At 35.9% G+C, this 23,055-nt stretch overlaps 1 protein-coding gene across 3 annotated transcripts in view; it reads left to right on the top strand.

The window, feature by feature from the left end:
- Positions 1-23,055, top strand: part of POLA1 (DNA polymerase alpha 1, catalytic subunit) — a 360,332-nt gene that overhangs the window by 181,760 nt on the left and 155,517 nt on the right. For all 3 annotated transcript variants that reach the window (XM_032772417.2, XM_032772418.2, XM_032772415.2), the window contains 2 exons: positions 4,790-4,971; positions 6,709-6,840. In XM_032772417.2, coding sequence (XP_032628308.1) covers positions 4,790-4,971; positions 6,709-6,840 — 314 coding nt within the window. The remainder of the gene's footprint in view (positions 1-4,789; positions 4,972-6,708; positions 6,841-23,055) is intronic.

The raw sequence follows: 23,055 nt of genomic DNA, 5'->3' as shown, positions 1-23,055 counted from the left end.
GTTGATGAAGATATTGAACACAGCTGGTCCCAAAACAGACCCCTGTGGAACCCCACTTGTTATACCTTTCCAGCAGGTTTGGGAGCAGGATTGAGTACGGTTATCCAGCCAGTTATGCACCCACCTTATAGTAGCCCCATCTAAATTGTATTTGCCTAGTTTATCAATAAGAATATCATGCGAGACCGTATCAAATGCCTTACTAAAGTCTAGGTATACCACATCCACCACTTCTCCCTTATCCACAAGACTCATTATCCTATCAAAGAAAGCTATCAGATCGGTTTGACACGATTTGTCCTTTACAAATCCATGCTGGCTATTCCCTATCACCTTACCACCTTCCAAGTGTTTGCAGATGATTTCTTTAATTATTTGCTCCGTTATCTTCCCTGGCACAGAAATTAAACTAATTGGTCTGTAGTTTCCTGGGTTGTTTTTATTTCCTGGGTTGCTTTATTAAAAAGCAACTGCCTTTTAAATTATTTATTTTACAGCTCCCCAAACTGTGCTACTCTCTTCACTATACATATAAATTGTGCATGGTTCTTGCCCCCAGAGAATTTACAGTCTGTTTTGTCATATTATATACAATGAAGGGAAACCACATCTGTGGGTTTGAGTAGGAGGGAAAGGAAAGACAAAGCAATATGATTATATTTCCTAACCACCACATCCATGAATTGATCAGTTTTAATTTTAATAAATCTTGGTTAGTCAAGATTTATTTTTAAAAAAAATAGTAAAACTGCTCAGCTGTGCTATTCACATACTTTGCTGAGCAACCTTGTATTCCACAGTATCTTAACTGGAGATCAGATAAAGTGTGTGAGTTAACAGCCCCTTATTTAAATCTCTGGATGCTGTAAATTTGGTATCAACTAAATAATTCTCTTGTGAGGTATTGATGGTCAGAATTTGTTAACAAGGTTCAGGCCCTTGCTTGAAGTGTGATTTAGGGAAGACCATGAGGGTTCTTTTTCGGAGAGCAAGCATGTGGTCTCTTTTTTTATTACAAACGTGTCCTTAGTGTGTGATAAGTACATTTAAAAAAAAGAGAGAGAGAGAAAGGAAAGCATTATTGTTTGAGAATAGTCTTGCTTTGGCATAGAAATGGACTAGATGACTAAATTGATGTGTTCTATCTTTAGCTGCTAATTCTGTAAACCTTGTTTATAGTAGTAATACTTGTATTTTCATTTTTTTCTTTACAAGATCAAAGTTTAATCATGCCAGTGTTTTGATTATATATAGGTTTTCCTTTTAGGATGTCTATTCAGTCAAACAAACAATTTAACTTAGCATTATAGTAAGATCCCTATTATCTAAATTTAAGCAATGTTGGTAAGGTTATTTGGGCATTTGTGTAACGGAGCATTACTGGCAAAAAAGTCTCTAGGTAGGGGAATTCTTTGCAGTGCATGATACTGAGGGTTTAGATAATCAGAATCTTTCCGTACCTTCAGTATATATGGAGGTGGGTGCTGAAGTACATTTCCACTTACCTGACGTGATTCTAAAAGAAATTCACACCCTTCGTCTCTAGGTGGCAGCACCAGCTACTATTTTCCTTTCGTTTCACAAAACCTCTAATGAGCAAAGGGTATAAGTATATAAACTTTTCTGTTTGCATAGCTTCCAAAAAACGCTGATTTTAAGACTAATCTCAGTTTTTTTTAAAGATAATATTAATTTTAGGTTGTCTACAGAAATCAGTTACACTATCTCCCGTAGTTGCCCTAAAAACTGACACTCCTTATGACTTCTGCTTTGTTTATGTTCACCACTATAGTTTTTGGAGGAAAAAGCTGCCCTTCCCCCACAGTCACCTTCAAAAGTTTTACTTTCAAATTATTTTAATAACCAAACCAAAACAGTATGAACTTTGGTCATTCATTTAGTATTTTAAAACAGCAATTATAACTTCAATGGCAACGTCCAGACCTTTCTTTTCTTGTGTATTTCTGTCATACAAAGGTAAATCTCTTTGGTTTATCTTCACCATTACTTAAATTCTGAAGGTTTGTTTTTTTTTTAAATCATGAATACATCCTCTCCATTTTTTAAGGCTAAAAAACTGGCCTGTAGTCCAGAGCCTTTAATGATAGTAAAGTGTTCAGTTTGAAACGAAACCTGAAATAATTGGCAAACCCATATGATTTTGCCAATGTCATGGAAAGATAAGAGTCAAAAGCAGAAGTTTATTGCTTACAACTCTTGGGGCCTTCTTTTTTAAAAAATGTATTACAAAGGGAAGAGGAGCAGTTTCTCCATTCTTTAAATATTCCATGCTGTGGCTTTGTTTACCAAAATAGAGCTTTCTCCCTTGCTGTGGAGAAGGCAACTTGATATTCTGAAATGGATTAAGTAACCAAGTAACAATCCATGAAAGGAAATAATAGATAATATAGGACCCAATTCAGCAAGAAAATCAATTAATGTAGGCATGTTTTTTAAGCACCTGATGAGTCCCATTGATTTCAGTGAGACTATTCACATGGATTAAGTAAGGTTTACTTTGCTGAATCATCACTATGATTCTTCTTTTGTTTTCCCCAATCAAAATAGCTAGTCAAATGACAGATCTTTTTCAAAAGTAGAAGATTACCTATTTGTTTGAGTTTTTACCCATGTGTCTCTACCTACCTCGTTCCATCACTTTTCACATCCTGAATGTTGGAAAATCAGAGTTTAACTAAAGTCTGTGGACTTCATCAGAAAAGGCAAAGTATGATATCCCTTCTTTAATTTTTATTTAGTGAAAGGGTTTATCTGAGTGTAATGAAAGATCCTTTGAGAAAGAATTAAAGATACATTTGTAATTGGAATTTACTGCTATTTCCACATTAAAGTAACCATCACTACTCCATTTTACGTTTCCAACAAAGAGAGAGCATTCATATTGTACATATGTCCTTGCACTCATTATTATTGTCTTAGACCTCAGATAGACCACCTTTTGTTTTTCCCTCTGAGAATCTGTCATATGAAGAAAATGAGGAGGAGGAGAGAAATTTTAAATAAAACTTTTATCTACTACTTGTCTTGCAGAACATTTGTCTTTTTCAAAGTGTATGGATGAACTTGTTTTTTTAAAAAAAACATGCTCTCTCTCATAAGGGACTCTGTGTACCATGGAGCGTGCAACAGTTGCTATTAGAAATGTTCTTTTATTTCTAATGACTTGTAAAAATCTATACTAAGTTTAAAAATCTAATTTGGTAGAATGTTAGTCTTTATTCATGTTAATTGTCTTTGTGTAATATATATATGTGTGTGTGTGTGTGTATATATATATTATATATACACACACACACACACGGAGGAAATTCTTAAAATGCTCATCTGGGATAAGTTTTTAATTGAAATTAAATAGGTTAAACTGGTATTTTGTTTGCAGTAGACTTCTTTCTTTTGCTTAAATCTGACCCATTTATTAATTATAGAAAAAAATAGTGTAATGATTAAAAAATTAGTTGCAGAATTTATTTTATGATAAATTTAAATGGTGTTATACATACAAGTTTAATTGAATTCAATTTTGTGCCAAGGTGAGTTCTTTAGGTGTATACATATTGTTTCTTTTCACTTGGTAAGACAAAGACTTCAATCTTATAAAGAAGTGGAGCTGGATGCTCATCCTTTTTCAACTTCCCTAAAATGATTGCTAAATTGTTGGATTTCACACTTACTTAAATAATGTGAGATGACACATTTTACTTCCTTACTTTGCTTAATTTTCTTAAACTTTCACTTTATTCTGAAAATATTCCTTTTTAGAAATGTTTTATAAGACCTTTTCTTTTATAATAAAGTAAGCCATTGTTCCTGAACATTTTGTCATATGTCCGTATTAGAATATAAATTTTGATGGACATTGATCTAGATTGTCTTTACCTAGGTTACAAATAAATTGCAGATCAAGTAACTAGTCCTTTTTTTTTTTTTTTTTTTTTTTAATAAAAAGGTAAACATGCTGCTAAAAACACGTCAAGAAATATGAAATTCACCAGCTTTACTTTGACCCTCAGATAACTAGGGAAAATGAACTTTGTGCTTATGTTTTTTTTTCTTTTTATTGAGTCAGTATTTTGAGGATTTTTTTTTTATATATTTGTTTAAATTCTTGGGTTCTGGCAACCAGAAATAAATCATTTTGTCTCCAACACTACCTTTTTAAATCCTGCTCCTGAATTTTAACCACTGCATTAGATTGAAACCTACATGCTGTTAACCACTGAGCCAAAATGAAATCGACCACTGCATTGAAATCAGAGTTGGCAGTTGTATACGGACTAGAAGGAGTTGGTAATAGCGGTGCACCCGTGTTTCTTTAATAGGGTTTTTATTCTCTGTTTTCAGTTTTAATGGTCCCATTTTGATTTAAAGACTGTTTCTTTATAACGATGCACATTTTATTGAAATATTTTCAGTGTAACTTAAAAAGAAAATAACAATAAAACCATCCGCTAGGAGTGGTTTCCTCAGAAACAAAATGTTCTGTTGCATACTCCCATGATGGATAATGCATGTGCTTCTTTTATTTATAAAGCAATCTTGTATAAAAAGATAAGTGATTTCTTTGTGTTACGTGAACCTTATCTTAGGTTAAACATTGTAAAATGTATTTATATTTTTTAAAGCAATCCTTTCCTGAGGATAGAGTTTTACTTTCTGAATTTACATTTTGGTGACCCATTTTGAAGCTGTTGTACCAAATCTAAGGGGAAAAAACTGACCTAGCTGAATTGCTTACTTTGGTCTTGGAATTTTTATTTCTTATTAATAGGACTGGATCCCTCCCAATTCAAAGTCCATCACCATTACCATAAAGATGAGGAGAACGATGCTTTATTTGGTGGCCCAGCTCAGCTCACTGATGAGGAGAAATATAGGGATTGTGAAAGATTCAAGTTTTCCTGTCCAAGATGTGGAACAGAGAACATTTATGACAATGTCTTTGATGGTTCGGTTAGTTTTTGGTCTTTTTGTTTCCCTAGTAGGTTTGAAAAAAGGCTTTTCATAAAGAAAGTGAGAGCTTATCAAACAAGAGTCATTGGAATTTGGACTGGGGAAAGACACTGTTTTGATTCTATTATTGATAACTTTGGATCAGAGATTGTCAGTGCTGAACCCTATTCCATTCACACATTTTGGCATTGAACTCTGGAAGCATTTGTCAGATTAATGAAGCCAAATGGTGAATCTGCTTTGGTTTACAAATAGAAGTTAGTGTAATTTTTTTATATTTAATATTTATCTTAACTTTCTAACTTGCAATTTTCTATTTAATGAAGCCTCCTTGTAGCAATAACATTTTCTTATCCTAAATCATATTAATTGGAACATGGTGTTTTTGAAAATCAGTGTTTTTCTTTTTACATCCCACTTTCCGTCTTGACAGAAAGGTACTTCTGCTCTATCTTTCCCGCTGTCTTTATATATCAGACATAAAAAAGTCATAGGGGATGCATTCCTGTCAAGAAGTACTGCCAAAAAATGTATCTCTGACCTTGGCTCAGAACTTGAAATAGGGCCAGGTATTTAACTCTGCTGCGATGTTATGCATGGACTAGTGATTGGCAAATTAGCAGGCTGCAGAGTAGTGAAAACCTTGAAAGTTAAAGCAAATATATCCTTTATCTAAATTAAAAGTAATTATTTTAAGTTAATTTGGACAAACAGCAGATGTTTTGCATTTTTTTGAATCAAAACAAAGCAGTCATTGGAAGCAAATAAGAGGAAAGGACAGACACAGATCAGCAATCCTTGACTTATGCTTCATTACAGCTGTAAATACGATAGTTAATTGCATGGAGGCTTGACGACTTGCAGATGGGCTAACTGTAGAAGAGCTTATGTCAAGCTCTAAAATCTCTTCCACCTGGAATTGCTTAGTGTTGTGGGTGAGATTTTAGCCAGATCGGATCAGAAAAACATGGATTTGAAATATTATCAGGAAAAAAATCCCTTCCAAACTGTTAATCATACAGCCATATAGGGTGTTCCTTTACAATGAGAATTTCACTAATTTAATTTTTACCTATTTACAATCAATCTTTAGGATCTGAAAACTCAGTTTCACATGTGTGAAGATATGCAAAATGTTTCAGTTGACAATCCAATGTACAGTCTATGATTTTAGTGGATGACATGGTATAAACCTTTAATATTATTCTCTGTACTTTTAAAAATTATTAAATGAGCCTGAAACAAAAAAGATAGCTTAATGCTGTACACTCTTATAGCACATCTTCACATTTAATGCTTATAAGAATGATTCCAAGACTACGATCAATAGTCTTGAGAAGGTTGTTGGTGTCCTTGATAAAAGTGATAAGCCTGTCTTTTTCAGGGGAATTGATTTTACTATAGATTTCACTAGTTTATTTTTATTCAACATTATTAGTTGAATGATAAAATCTGAAACAAGTGATTTGTTAAGTTCCCCAAATGAAATTTGTTTAAGAGAACAGTGAGAAGACTGTACATCCTAGTGGAGAAGAATCTTTAGGAATGGAGAAGCCAATTGTCATGGCGTAGGAGGAAGGGAGACTTCTGTTGGGGATTAAATTGAAGACAGGTTTTACAACATTTTGTCTCTTTATGCATTGCTAGCGTATGTTTGTGTATATACTGTATACACACTCTCGTGTGATAACTTTATAGTGGTTTTGTGATTGTTTTCAACATTATTTTAAACTGCAGGGAAAGCTTATGGAACCCAGCTTGCAACAGTGCAGTAAGAAAGAATGTGATGAGTCCCCTTTCAACTATATGATTCAAATGAACAACAAACTACTCTTGGATATTAGACGTCACTTAAAAAGCTACTATAATGTAAGTATCCAAAAAGTATTCTTTACAATGTTAAATTAATCATCAGTTCTCTAATGGGTACTCAGTTTTTCTTGGGGTCACAGAGTGTTCATTTTGTGCAATACTGGTTACTGTGCTTTATAGTAGCTGCAAACAACTTTTTCCTCCCCATAACTAATGTGATTTTTATTCTCATTAAAATAGATTGATGGATGTTAAATCCTAATTTTAAATACTACTTTTTTCCAAAATAAATTTTAACATTCCCCAGTCTAAAGGATATGATAGATAAGAACATCTTAAATTTTTGCATATAAGTTATTGGCCATGTTACAGATAGGGTAGATCTTTGTATTTTAAGTTTATTTTTTGAAGAAAAGATGACTGTAATGCATTGAGAAAAATCTATGAAGGTAGGGATTTGAGCATGCAAATACCAATTTTTCTTTTAAACTAAATCTGGTTCAAGATGCATTGTTTAATGAACAGCCTATTAATTTGAGAAAAGAGGCCTTGTCCACTAATAATGTTCTGAAGGATGACAGAGAGAATAATTTCTTACTATCTCTGTGGGTTATGAAGGTTTCTTTCTGGCTTGCAAGGTTTTTTGAACCACTTTGATACAATTTTTTTTAATCAAACATGTTGAAACCAGACACAAGCATAAAGGTTTTGGCATTTTTGGCATTATACAGCGTCTTCCAAGCAGCATGAAGAAGGCTGTTCAATAGCAAAATGTTACTATCTATTCTTGATGTATCCATTTGTGGTTCAAAAATGTAAATAAAAGATATTGTATGGATTAAAGTACTCCGTGTCTCTTCTAAGGTGGACACAACCACTTCTTAGGTATCAAAATATTCAGATGTCAGGGGACTAATTGAGTCACTTTTATAGTGTACAGACAAACTTAATATGAACTTAAGTATGATTCTACATATACAATGAAAATGTGTATCTACTGAAATGAGTTCATTTTCTTTTTTAGTTGCAACATAAATTGTAACTAGATCCTGGAGCAGGTTTATAGTGAGATGGGTTGGGAATGTTTTTGTGAAATAGTAAAGGATATTTGATTTATAATAGGCAATGTGGGAGCTTCAGATGCTCAGCACTTCTGAAAATAAGGCCTTAGGTGAACAAAGCTGAGTAACCAAAATTAGACTCTGTTTTTGAAAATTTAGTCTTTTGAATGGCTTACCAAATTGATGGTTCCTTTGGTTGAATATTACAAAACGTTTGCAGGGAAGTACAGTAGTAATAATTTTTTCTAGTAGCTCCAGTTTATGCTTATGTTCTAATAGCTCTCACTTGGGTACTGTTTTTTCCCTCTGTATTAATTCTTAATACATTTAAAGTAAATGTTTCCATACTTATCACATTGCCAGTGGAAAAAAAATTCTCAATTCCTTTAAGAAATTCTTTAAAAAAAAAATCTCAATTTCTTTATATTTGTTTGTAGTATTTGACGGCCCTATTTTCAGAGAGCCAAATATTTTTTGCCATGTTTAAATTGTCACTTAATTACAAGTGCGAATAAGTTGCTCCTTCATATGAAAGTTGAAGGCATTGGCAGATGGTTTGAATAGGCAACACCATACCAAATGTATGTGTTTGAGACCTCATATTTAACCTTCATTTAACATTAACCTAACAGAAGCTTCCTTTCAAAGTTCATCTGTTTCCAAAATGGACATTCAAATAACATAATTATTGTTATGTAATGAAATTTGTTGTATTAAGGCAATATATCAAAGCATATAGCTTTAGTATAAAAGTTGCTTATCTGCTAAACTTTTTTAGATTTGATGCATTTAAATTGTTATAATTATTTAATAAGTGCTAAGCAGATTTCGAGGACTTAGTGTGCAAGAAAACATTACATGCACAGAATGTACAATACTGAACACATTGAAAGAGACAAATTGTGTTCAAGTTAAGGGGAAAGAGTTAGTATTGCACTACGCTCTGTCCATATCAATAAACATCTTGCTATAGGTTTGTACCACATCATTATGAAATCAAGTTATAAATCAAAACGGAAAGTGCCATTGTGTGAATGCTGCCAAACGATTAGAAAGGTTCATTACATTCTAACTTTTTTAAATATCCTTTTCCATGGTCCATAGAAATTGTGATTGAATATAACTAATGAGCTCCTTTATGTGGAAGTTATAACAGTGTAACAAGGAGTTCCCTGAACTTTTTGATACATTTTAATAGGAATTTATTGAGAATTGAGCTTTAGACCAGTTGATCAAATTATTTGTACAGCATTTTGAAGGTAAAAAAGCTGTGTAAATGCCAAGTATCATTATTAGTCTCCAGAAGATTGAGATTACTGTGCTGCCAGAGTTTATTTCCATATAGAATAGTATTTTTAGTTTGTAAAAAGGAGATTTTTTGTGTTGGACAGGAAACCTTTATTGTATCCCAGTAATAATTAGAGAGGCAGGTGCTCTGTGAGCTTCATTGTATCTCTTTTATCCAGTACTTCTAATAGCTGTGTAACAGTTGGAATTGAAAATTTTCAAATGACATGTTTGGGCTAAGGGAAATATATAATCTTATAAACTATAATGACATACATTCTGAGCAAAACTTTGGATGAAACTTTGAGACTTTGGTGTAGCGGATTGTTGTTGGAATGGTTTCGCCCTTCAGTTGTTCAGGAAGAGAGGTAAAAATTTAATATAGAAAAAACAAATTTTTAGTTCACATTTGTATGGCAGATATTACCATTGTTTCTATAGGGAAAAAATTGTACCTAAAACAGAAATGTATCTATATGAAAATTTGAAGGTTTTGTTTTAACCTTAAATATAGTAAACTACATTTTATGAAGGTAACAGTGCCTAGATTCGGATGATTTCGTAACGCCTGTTCCAAAGCCCATTGAAATCAATGGGAGTCTTTCCATTGAGTTCAATGGGCTTTGAATCAGGCCCTTAAGGATTTCAGACCACTCCTCCTTCATTCCTTATTCTGTTTAAGTGCCTTAAAAAGTCTAACCTTGTCAATTTATCATGATAAATTTTATCAGCTTAGGTACAAAATCTGTTTGTCATGGTGCTGATTAAAAATCGAATGATACTTTACTTGTAAAGACAAAACAAAAAAACTCCCAAATAAATACACTATGCAAGTGGGCAAGTAGAACTGTGCAAGCCTGCTATAAATCCTGCTGTTTTAACGTATGCAGTCACCTTTTTGTAAAGTACATTTCTTTGTTGCGAAAACCAGCCTGGTTCCATTTGAACACTGAAATATTGTTTAGCTACCACAAACTGCATTTAGCATTATTCCAGTAGTTAATTCCTTAATATTAAATAACATACACCAGTCTTGATCTTAATTATTCATTTGTAACTGCAGATATATTTAGCCAAGATGATATCCAAAGATTTTCGTTTCTTTCCAGAGCTGCATTATTCTTTTGAAAGATTGATCTCAGTTTTTTAAATTTGGCTGCAGAAAAGCAAATAGAGAGAGAAATAGCTAATCTAAATTGGGAAATGAAGAGGGCTTTTTTAAGCATGAAAATTTCATCATCTTGTCAGCTGGCAGAATGCCTGCTGTGTGGATTCACAAAGACTAAGAATTACACTTTCATGAAATTTTCCTCACTAACTGCCCTGGTTAATTTGAAAGATAACCCACTGTTTTAATTCATTCCTCAATTGGGCGGTGCAGGTTTTATTTTTGATCTGACAAAGCATTTGTGTTAATCGTTTTGGCCCTCTACTAGACACTCTTGGGATTGTGCTTTTACAATAAACGTGTCTGTGATAGCTCTTTAGTCTATTATACTTACAATAGATCCATAGAACTGGTAATTAATTCTGTACTGCTTTGGAAATGGGAAGAATAGGTGTAGCTCTGTCAAGTGCTGCTGGGAAGTTTGTTTAGCTGGTTCATTTTTGAAGTGTTACGCTCAGCCATCAATGAAACATCCATGCTGGAGAGGGGCTAGGACAGAAAACTGTGACCATAAATGAGTAAACAAACCCAACTTTTACCTTGAAGAGTGAAGTCACTTAATTTATGGTATTTGCATCTAATTCTTATGTTGAAAAAGTATAACAGAAACTTCCTATTTAAATATTTGTCTATAAAGTGGACACACATTATAGAAAGAGTTTGGGGTATTAAGGTTAGCTGTTCTGTTGCCTTTAATTGCACATCCCAATCCATAACCATAAGAAAATTGCATAATCTAACACTTAGCACCCCTAAATACGTTCCTTATATTTCCTTTGGTTATTAAGAGAAGAAATGGATTGCCAATGTAATGTCCACAAACTGAAGCTAAAAACAGTACATTACATGTGCGATCTGACTGATAGCAAAGTTCACCTTGCATTGAGTGGGTTGTTGATGAAGAGCTATTATCACACAATCACAATATTCTTTTACCTGTTCATTTAATGTACACCTATGGTGCATCAGCAGCTTGGGATATGTTTAAATATGAGGAAGTCTCAAGTTTATTTATTAGTTTACAGTTACTAACACTGTAAAACCTGTTTTGACTTATGCATCTTTGTTTTATGTACAGTATTTTTTTAAAAAATGCAACTAGCCTTAAAATAAGGTGTAACAAAATACCTTTATTTCATGGCCCTTGTCCGCTGAACCAATGTACTCCACAGATGGAAGTGAGTTTGAAGGCTATTGAACACTGCTAAATAACTTTGTGCTGTTCTGCTGTGAAAATTCAGTGTTCAATAGCCCTCAAAATTTCTCATTTCTTACCTGTGGTGGGGTGGTCTGCTGCTGGCACATTAGGACTCAGTATAAAGCATATAGGTACCCTAGTTGAAGCTCTATTGAATTATTTTAGTTTTTGTGTATATCTTGGTTTTTGTATTAATATTTAGTACATTTAGAAAGGTGAACATTTTTAAACGAACGCCATTATAAGACGTTATAAAAAGCTTGTAAATATTGAGATTTCGATACATATCCATATAACAGTATAAAGATAACAGTTCTAGTTCTGAACCTATCATCTCTCCCACTGCAGTCAAATGCATTGCCAACAAGCTACAGGTGGACACCACATGAACAGGTAAACACATGATTATAAGGAATGTGATGACTGTTCTGTAATCATGTTCTCCCAAGATTAATTTGTTGTAAGTTTTTTGGTACTAGTAACTTTAGGGTGTTTAAGCATTTGATAATGAGTAAATAAGACCAAAACACAGGAGAAATTAAGAGGTCATTTGAGGAAAGTGTTAGTCAGCTATGACAAGAAGCCGCTATCCAAGCATGAGTATTGACTATTATGGGAAATACATTATCTACTATATATACATGGTTTTGTGAGGCTTTTGCAGAGTTTGGAATTACATCATTGTACTCTCACTTTATGAATCAAACACGATGGCGATGTTTCCATAATAGGGGAAGCTTCCAAGTGAAGGCAGAGCTGAAAACAAATGCAGTGCAAAGGAAAAATAAAAGACTAATGTAGTTCTGTTAGTGGTTCCAAAGGGTCTAAGAATGAATGAAAAGAAAATCCCATCAAATTCTCAAGATTTTCTTTGGTTTTTAGTTGGTTTGCCCAATAGCATTTCCTCTGTCTTTTTCTTCATTGCGACTGACAGCTACATTTCAGCCAGAACCTTATTTTGGCTAACCACCAGGAAATAGGAGATTTACTGTTCAATGAGGAAACAGTAATCAATATACTGATTTGTATTGTAGCCCAAACAATCTTAGAAGCTCACGTGTACACTGGATTGGAGATAGGATGAGGCCGTTTGGGAAACCATATGCAAGGGCCCTTTGGAATGATAAGCAGTTATTCGTCACAGACTTCATTGTGTATTAGCTAGAACTGGTTAACCACTACTGTAACTTCTCTGTAATCTGCACCATGAAGGGAAGGTTTGAGACCTCTACCATGAAGATTACTTTTTTAAGCACAGTGTTTCAAGGTGATGGTCAATCAAGGCAACTTCACAAAAGGCACCAGCATTTTTCTTACCAGTAATGGACTGACACCTTTTTATCGGCTTTTAGTAGTCTCAGTGGGTAGGAGTCCAGCTCACTAATGGTTGAGTGAAGCTTGCCCAATGCACTCAGAACCTCAGTCATTGAGATTGGGTGAAATTCAGCTAGAAAATAGGGTATGTTTATCCTATTCTACCTGCACTGTGTAAGAATGTGCATAATTTTGACTGTGCCATTACTGACTCTTTGTTCCAATAACTGAACAGAATTGTCTTTCCAAGTGTTATGGAAACAGTGAAGTCCACTTCTGAGTGCGTACTATTGAAACTAGTCCATTAATAGAAACAGTGATGTGCCTTGCTGCGGCCTGGAGGTCATGATAACTATGACAAAGTGGTGCAGGTGCTATAAGGGAGGACAATCATAGTCTTATTCTAGACTTGACTGTTTCCAAGGCAATTTCAATAGCCAACCAGGAACCACTACTGGAATTCAGATTTTCATATTCATGTAATTCTGTTTTTTAGCAGTAATTGTTGAAATATGTATTTACATCTGTCTAGGCTTAGGCTTTTTGTTATATGCCATTCAAATTTTTAATGTAATTTTGGATAGAAAAGGACCTCTAATGTGTAAAACACTTGGTATGACAAGGAATATGAGTCCAGTAATTACTTAAATTTGGGTACGTCTAAAATTTATGAAACATAGTTGCCAATTCTAACTGCAATTTTTATTGATATACTTGCACTTCTTATTCAAAGCAAATAATGCTTTTTACAGTGAATTATCAAACAGTCATATACATCTATGCTACTAATTCAAGCTCTTTACTTTTGGAGGCCATTTTAACCATCTTGCTGGATGATAATCCAAAATGTAGTCCATTGACCTTGAACTTCTTATCTTGCATATGTGAGAAGATCCAAAAAGTCTCTACAGTAGAAGAGGTCACACTTCATCAGACGTGACTTCCCTTCCCACCTTTCTCTGCTCAATGTCCTGCTTCCATAGAGGCAACAGGCAGCTGGATACTCTTGTCCTCAGAATGACATTTTTGTCAATATTTGTTGTTGTCTTTACCAAAATGTTTTCTTACAAGTGACTGGCAGTATAGAATCCTTTGGTTTGACACTACTTTTAGAAAGCTATGAGATGTTTTTGAAAGTTGGTATTGGAGAGATTGAGGGACTGTCTTAGTATGCATGGTCTCTTTTTCAGCCACAGCAGCCAAAATAGCAGATAAGTCTCTTAATACTGTTGGTAAGGCCTCCTCACTGCCAGACCTAGTGTTCCTTGTTCAAAGGCCTCAGGAGGTGAAGGAACAAACAATAACATTAACAGCTAGTACAGCTCCTGCACAGGGAAAACAGTCTAACCTTCACATTCCACTGTCAGAGTAGGTAGGCCTGTCTATGCTAAGTGTTAAGACAAAGTAAGTTGGGCAGATACCGGAACAAGGTGGTAAGCCACCTGTAGCTGTTACTATCATCAGAAACATAAGTGTCTGTAACTGAGGTTTACTGGCATTAATCAAGAATCAGTCCTTGATGAGAGGTATTAATTTTCAAAAAGATTTTTATAGTTTTTACCAGTTTTGGGGGGAAAAACAGGTATTTTGTACCAAGAATCCTTGTCCTTGACCATTTTGGTTTGTTCCTCTCTTAGTGTCCCCTTGCTTCAAGAAAAGTTTCCATTTCAGTGACTCCTTGGAAGTCTCTAGACAGCAGAAAAAAGCAGCTAATGGAAACAAAAATGTCTATATCATCCAAGTATTCCACAATTCCGTGTAGAAGAAGAAAGGGATTAAATAATGCAGATTAGCATTCTGATTTGTAAAGTTTCCATTTTTCTCTGTTCCTTCCAAGAGTCCAGAAAATGTATTAGCCCAAACTTCATGGGACACATCTTCCTCTAATTTTTTCCTTTTCTCAAAAGAAAAAAGGGGAAAATATCAGATATAAAGATATATCTTATCTTATCTATTTATCCAAGAAGAAAAGTGAAATATCTTCTTCACAATTATAAGAATCCGTCAAAGAAACCACAGATACATTGATTTTTCTTGCTTTTAAAAAAAATACATTAGCATCTTTAAATCTTCAAAGGAAGGAAGCAGAACCCTCAAACAAAACATTTTTTTCCCCTCCCCTCTTTCTTAAACTGTCCCAGAAACTATTGATTTCTGGAATAGATTCAAGATAAGATGTCCCTTCCAAAGTAGAGACACTGTCTTAACAGTTTACAAAATTATGTAAAATTTAGTGAAGCTGAAATATGCTAAAGTAAAGTTCACAAACCTGTCAAAGCAGACTTTTTGCTAGCAAAAGACAGTAATTCCTTCTGATGGTGGCCTCTTTCCTGAGGATCCTTGGTGCAGAAAGATTTGTTGTTTCCTTAAGGGGGTAGTTCTTGGAGTTCTCTGTTGCATCTATCCTACTTTTATGTCTTTTACATGTTCTGTTTTTGTTATATCTCTGCTGTATGCAAATCTATTTACATTTTATGGTAAAAGTTAAAACTGTTCATCAAGAAAATATCTCTGGTCACTTATTACTGACCCCTTCCTAAATGCTATAATTTTCAACAAGATACTTTTTCCTCTAATGAAATGACCAGCATGTGCCTGTGGAGAGGCAATTGCCATATCAGATGGATCTCAGCAGCTGCAAGGTTTGCAGTGGTTCAGTGAGGCCCTCAAAAATGAGGTAGCAGAAAATGCAAGAAAAGAAAAGCATATTATTAAATTTGAGTTCCTTTTGTCAGTTTAATTCTAGACAGTTTAGAAGAACACCACTTTATTGGTACAACAAATACAGATTTTGGTCCAAACCACTTAAGAAAAGAAGAGGTCAAGAACCAAGCAAACACGGAGCACACAGACCAGTTGCATGACTCCAAACACTCAGTGCACCTCCTGAGAAGGCAGTATTCTTGACCCAATCTCAGAAAATGAGCTGTCACAGTAGGTTCCAGGGGCTATGTAGTAATGTTTACCAAAATTCTTTCTCTATCCTCTGTAGCATCTTCAGTGATCAGGAACCTGGAACAGGTAGCCATTATGGTGCAGGCAATTCATAAACTAATGTCGGTTGGTGCAGCAAAGGCAGCCACTGCTGGGTTACACACTTCTCAGGCATTGCACATATTTGTTCTGATATGGCCCATTGAGATCAAATCAGTGCTCAGCTTCAAATGCCTCAGCAGCTCTGTAGAGAAGCCTTCCTTTAGGAGGGAGACATTGCTCTGAATTTTAGCAGTGATGGACTTAAAGAATTTTGAGACGTCAATTCAACTTAACCAGTTCCTTTCTTTGTGCCTTTGTTTGCTCCTTTTACAATAGATTTTCTTCATTCTGTTTTCAGGGCTATCACTCTACCTAATACTGCCAAGGCAGAATTCTATCTTTTGATGTCACTGAATGTGTAAATCAGGTCCTTTTACTAGTGACTGTAGGGCATCTGTCTTTTTCTGTATGGGAATAATATTCTGATAAATCTCCAGACAAGTGAAGAGGTAAATACAAGCATCCAGATAGTCAGTCATGGAAACCCTACAGTCCCATAGATTTGTTTCAATTTAGGGAAAACAAGTCTAATACCCAGTATAGTTTTAGATCATCCAGGAGTAAACAAAAGAGATACTCTTCAAGCAAGAGTATTCCTATCTGCAGAAAGGAGCAGGGAAGCTATACTCTGATATACATCTACTACTGAGCAGTAAGCATCCAGCTGCAAGCCTCTCTTCTATGGGTTCTGGGCATAATACTGCCCTTGATAAAGTTACTACAGTTGGGAATGTGTAATGGTGTTTTACACAGAAATTGAGATCACAGTCAAAAAGGAAACCTCACACTCTTTCCCTGTCCCACAAAGTGACAACATTATTTGTTTGGTGGACGTACTCAGATTAGATCATAAGAATCTCCTTTTTCTTCAAATGTTGAGCAAAATAACTGCCAGAGATGCCAGTCTCCAGAGCTGGGGATATGCACTGGAAGCAGAATTTTATTCCTGGAGTGTGATCTAAGGCGGGAGGACCCACAGTGTAATTTTTTTTCCCAATGATTTGGTTAGTTTTACAGAAGTTTGTAGGACTGAAGGCTAAATGTGCCGGCTATACAAGAACTGCGTATTATTCACTGATCAAGGTAGACAACAGCTTGATGATGAGAGACATTAGACAAGTAGCATGAGTGCCTTTCAGCTACTCACTCTACATCAGGAATCAGTAGCCCTTTTCTTTTGGGCAGAATGGAAAATTCAGTTCCCTGAGGCTATACACCGAGAATCATAGAAATGTAGGCTGAAAGGCACCTTAAGAAGAGTCATGCACTGATGCAGGATCAAGTAAACTTAGACCATCCCTGATAGGTGTTTGTCTGTCTAACCTGTTTTTAAACACCACTGATGATTGGGATTCCACAACCTCCATTGGAAGCCTATGCCAGAGCTTAACCATGCTTATAGTTAGAAAGCGTTTCCTAATATTTAACCTAAATCTCCCTCACTGCAGATCAAGCCCCTTGTTTCTTGTCCTACCTTCAATGGATACGAAGAATAATTGATCACAATCCTTTTTATAACAGCCTTTATCATGTTTGGAGACAGTTATCAGGTTCCCCTCTCGGTTGTCTTTTTTGAAAACTAAACATGCACAGTTTTTTCAATCTTTCCTCATAGATAGGTTTTCTAAACTGATTCTCATTCTTGTTACTCTCCCCTGCACTCCCTCCAATTTCTCCATATCTTTCCTAAAGTGTGATGCCCACAATGGATACAGTAGCTCTGTTGAGGCATCACCATACTTCCCATGTCTTGTATCAGAGGGGTGGCCATGTTAGTCTGGATCTGTAAAAGCAGCAAAGAATCCTGCAGCACCTTATAGACTAACAGACGTTTTGGAGCATGAGCTTTCGTGGGTGAATGCCCACTTCATCGGATACATGCATCCGACGAAGTGGGTATTCACTCACGAAAGCTCATGATCGAAAACATCGGTTAGTCTATAAGGTGCCGCAGGATTCTTTGCTGCTTTCCCATGTCTTGACACTCCAGTTAATACTCCCCAGAACATTATCCTTTTTTACAAGTGCCTCATGCTGTTGACTCATTCAGTTTATCTGCTAGAGTACCCCAGATCCTTTTAGCAGTACTACCACCTAGCCAGTTATTCCCCATTTTGTAGTTGTGCATTTGATTTTTCCTTCATAAATGAAGTACTTTGCACTTATCTTTAGTGAAATTTATCTTGTTAAATTCAGAGCAATTCTCCAAATTTTCATGGTGGTTTGAATTTTAATCCTGCTCTCCAAAGTGCTTGCAACCCCTCCCAACTTTGTATTGTCTACATATTTTATAAGCATGCCCTCCACTCCATTATCCATGTTGTTAGTGAAAATAATGAATAGCACTGTCCCCTGTGGGACCCCACTAGATACATCCTCCCGGTTTGACAGTGAAGCATTGATGATTACTCTTTAAAGTACAGTCTTTCAACCAGTTTTGCACCCCCTTAAAGTAATTTCATCTAGACCATGTCGGTAGTTTGCTTGTGAGAGTGTCATGTGGGACTCAACTCAAAATATATCACATCTATTGCTTCACCCTATCTACTGGGACAGTAACAATGTCAAAGAAGGAAATTAGGTAGGTTTGGGGTAATCTTTTTTGTTTTTTTTTTCCTTGACAAATCCATGCTGGTTATTCCTTATAACCCTGTGTTCCTCTGGGTGATTCCAAATTGGTTAACAATTTGTTCCAGTATCTTTCCAGTTATCAAAATTGGGCTGTGTGTGATCTATAATTCTCTGGGTGCTATTGGTTCCTCCTTTTTAAAGACAGGAGCCATGTTTGCTCTTCCCAGTCCTCTGGGACCCCACTTATCCACCTGGAATTCCTGAAGATAATTACTAACTGTTCAAGATTACTGCAACCAGTTCCTTAAGTACTCTAGGATGAATTTAATCAGGTCATGCTGCTTTGAATACAGCTGACTTACCTAAATAGTCTTTAACCTGTTCTTTCCCTGTTTTGGGTTGTGTTCCTCCCTGCTTATTATCAATATTAATTGTGCAGAATATCTGGTCACCATTTACTATTTTAGTGAGGACTGAAGCAAAATAGGCATTAAACTCCTCAACCTTCTTGATGTCATTAGTTATTAGTTCTCCTTCCCTGCTAAGTAGAAGACCTACCCTTTGCTTCATCTTTCTCTTGTTTCATACAGCCTTTCATGTTCCTTGCTAGGTGTAACTCATTTTGTGCCTTAGCCTTTCTGATTTTGTCCCCACATGCTTGTGCTGTTCTTTTGTATTCCTCCTTGTGCAATTCATCCATGTTTTCCCTTTTTGTAGGATTCCTTTTTGATTTTCAGGTCATTAAAGAGCTCCTGATGGAACCATATTGGCTTCTTATTGTTCTTCCTATCTTTCCTTCACGTTCGGATAGTTTACTGTTGTGCCTTTATTATCTCTTTGAGAAAGTGCCAGCTTTCCTAAACTTCTTTTTTCCTTTAGATTTTCTTCCCATTGGACCTTACCTACCCGTTCTGAGTTTGCATAAGTCTACTTTTATTTAAGTCACTTGTAATTATTCTGCTGCTCTCATTCCTTCCTTTCCTTAGAATAATGACATCTATCATTTTATGATCACTTTCACCCAAATGTGCTTCCACTTTCAGATTTGCAATTAACTCCTCCCTATTGGTCAGTATCAAGTCTAATATGGCAGCCCCCTACTTATGTCCTCCACTTTGTGATGCAAAAATTTGTCCCCAATACGTTCCAAGTACTTGTTAGTAATTTTGTATTTTGCCATGTTACTTTTCCAACAGATGTCTGGTTAGTTAAAGTCCCCATTACAGTTGGTTCTTATGTTTTGGATATTTCTCCTATTTCTTCTAGAAATGTCACATCTGCCTTTTCTTCCTGATTTGATGGCCTACGGTAGACTTTACCCCTACTTTTCCCTCTATTTTATCTTTACCTAGAGACTTTTAACTGATTTGCCTCTCACCTCGTTCTAGAACTTGGAACAACTGTATGTATTCTCAATGTATAATGCAACACCCTTCTCCTTTTTTTTTTTTTTTTTCTGCCTGTGGTTCCTGAAAAAGCTTATGCCCCTCTATATCAATTTTCCAGTAATGAGATGTATGCCACGAAGTCTCTGTGATGCCAGTTAGAACATAAAATAAATTATTACTTCCAGTTCTTCCCGTTTAATCCCCCTACTCTTTGCATTTTTGTATAGACATCTAAGATGTTGAGCAGAATCCCCCACTGATTTTCCTCTTGTTGCTTCTATGACCCTGTTGTAATTTTCCAGGTCCCCCCACAACATCTGTCTCTCTGTTAAAGTCATGTTTTGAAAGACTATGGCAATGCCAAAGCAGATTGGCTAAGAAGAAGAAAGGTAAATAAGGCTGAATGGCATCTTCATTCTGCAATCATCCAAAAATAGTAAAAAGGTAAAGGTAATATTCTTGTCTATGTCTTTTTCCTGAGACAGAGAATATTTCAAAAGCTTGAATCTAACAAGCTGAGAATAATTTTGGAGAATTATTGAGGAAAATTATTAGTCCAGGAAATCTTGGTGGTACTTGGTGGTAGATTGTCTCTCCTTCGTCCCCTGCGACTCCATTCAGATCTTCTGTCTCAGGGCCTGGAGCTTGACAGCTTGAGTTTTTGAAAAGGATGAACAAAAAGATTGACGAAGGTGAACCCAACTACATCTTGCACCTTTTAGGAAACCATAAACCACCATTTCATATTCTAGGATCTCAAGAAGGTTTTGATACTAGTGCTGACTAAAACACATAGATCCACTGAAATGTAGTGTTCCTTGTGTTTTACGTTGTCTTCAGGATGATATAGACTTTAATCTTTAGTTGTCTTCACTTGTTGCTGTTTGGGAAAAAATTTGATTCTTATCAGAATTCTAGATTTCTTTTGGTTCCCACTATGACCAAATTCATCTGAATTGCCAAACTGTTAAATTTTCCAAAAATACCTGCGTTTCCTGCATGGAGAGTAAATTTAGCTTTGAAAATCCGAGAAGCCCTAATGCATCTTTTTTAACAAAACCACCTTTGTAGCAATAACATCTGCAAAGAATGTCAAACATCACAGCTTTATCCACGGAAGACCAGTGTTGTATGATTCACTAGGATAATAAATATTTTGTACAACACCTGAATTTATTTCTGAAAAGAATGGCCAGTTTGTAATCACAAGCGATTATTCTACCTTTTTTCTGTCCTAATTCACAGCAATCCAGAGAAAAACATTGATTTAGTTTTGATTTTTGCAGAGCAATTCAATTTTTTAAAACAAGATTGGAAAACAATTAAAGAATGAGTAGTTCAGAATTGGAAAAATAAGGAATATCGAACTCTTGGATGGAATCACTCATTTATTCCACCCAGTCAGTAGTGGCCTCCTGGGAGGAAAATGCATCAACGGAAAAGACTTGCAGCACAGTGATATGGTTGACCCTGTTCACCTTGGTGCAGCATTACAAAATAGATAGGCATTCTTCCTCTAATGATTTATTTGGGAGAATGGTCCTGAAAGCTTCAGAAGATGAAGTTTAAATTTAGATAAGAGAGCAACAAAATCTTTTCCCATAATCTGTTTAATTGGGCATTTCTTTTCCCTCCCTGTGCTCTTAATTTGCACTGCTAGTTACACCCCAGCTGTGAAGATTAATAGACATGCACTTGTCCAAGAAAGAAAACTTTGTCGTATCTGATTTTATTTCACTGATGGAAATGTGAACAGTAAGCTCATCCTTCCCCTTTTTAATTTGATGGAAAATTTAATAGCAGAATCCTCAATTTGGATTATATGTGTCTTTATTCTGGAAAAAAAAGTATATATTTTCATACATCATGGATACGTCCTTTAGCTCACTTCCATCATCTGCATGATTTTGAAACATTGCATGTAGTTACGAGTTGATATCATTTCCGTATTTTAACATTTTACATTTTGAAGAAATTCTTGGCTTTGGAAGAGGTTTCTGAAATCATGAGGTAGGAAGTAGAGTCAAGTGGAAATGTTTCCTCATCAACTCTACAGTCTGCCTCTGTTCCTCTGAGTGCAAGGCAACCCAGCTGTGAGGCTTGCTGGCCATATTCTTATCAGAGAGAGAGAGAGAATTATCAAGGAAGACAAAATTCCTCTCTCAGTTCTATCCTTAACGTAAATTCAGCCTTCTGAGTTTCCATACGTGAGAGTGTAACTTAATTTCCAAATTACATGATGAAAGCACATCTGTCCCAAAATTAATACCTCTTGAGAATATCATAATTGTATATACTGAAAATAATTAGTATCTGTAATTTGCAAGTCATAAATGTCTAATTTTTAGCGAAGTTGTTTGTTTCCATTTAAGATAAATTCCCAATTTGAGATCCAAGGCAACATTCAAATGTACCTCACAGGGGCCAAAATTGTTCTTTCCTTTTTTTTCTTTTTAAATGCTGCAAAGAAACATAGTGATTTATGTTGTATTCTGTTGTACAGAGAACATCCCAACTTTAAAAGTATTCTGAGATTCTTTTAATAAAATACTGTTCATTGGATAGTACCCAGGGCCGGCTCCAGGCCACAGCGCGCCAAGCGCGTGCTTGGGGCGGCATGCTGCAGGGGGCGCTCTGCCAGTTGCTGGGAGGGCGGCAGGCAGCTCCGGTGGACCTCCCGCAGGCATGCCTGCGGGAGGTCCACCAGGGCCGCGGGACCGGCTGACCGTCCACAGAAATGCCTGCGGGAGGTCTACTGGAGCCGCAGGACCGGTGAGTGGCAGAGCGCCCCCCGCGGCGTGCCGCCGTGCTTGGGGCGGCGAAATTGCTAGAGCCAGCTCTGATAGTACCTAATCAGTTTTTTTCCTCACATTGAGGCAACTGATGTCAAATTTCTAATAAAATTAGGAACCACCAAACTACCTAGTCTGATTACCAGCTGTAAGGTATGAAGAGGAATTCTAGTTGTGCTGCTTATCCAAGACCATGAAGATTATCATTTGCCACTTCTTATGAAACTTTAGATTTCTAATGGCCACTGACTCTAGGTGGTGCTTGATGCTTTCCAGATGGTTTGAAGTTTTTCATCAGCTTTCACAATTGAGGAAGATGATGAAGGAGGTGGAAGAGAAGTCTGGAGCGCCAGAGAAATCATGATACAGTCCTTCCTGTACCAATGTGTCTGAAGTCAGCTGGAATCAGGTATCTGAGAATGGGATATACTGTCCTCAGGTCTATTTCTGGAGAACT

This window comes from Chelonoidis abingdonii, chromosome 1 (assembly GCF_003597395.2).
Source record: "Chelonoidis abingdonii isolate Lonesome George chromosome 1, CheloAbing_2.0, whole genome shotgun sequence".
NCBI classification, from domain to species: Eukaryota; Metazoa; Chordata; order Testudines; family Testudinidae; genus Chelonoidis; species Chelonoidis abingdonii.
This window is presented reverse-complemented; position numbering and strand designations above follow the sequence as displayed.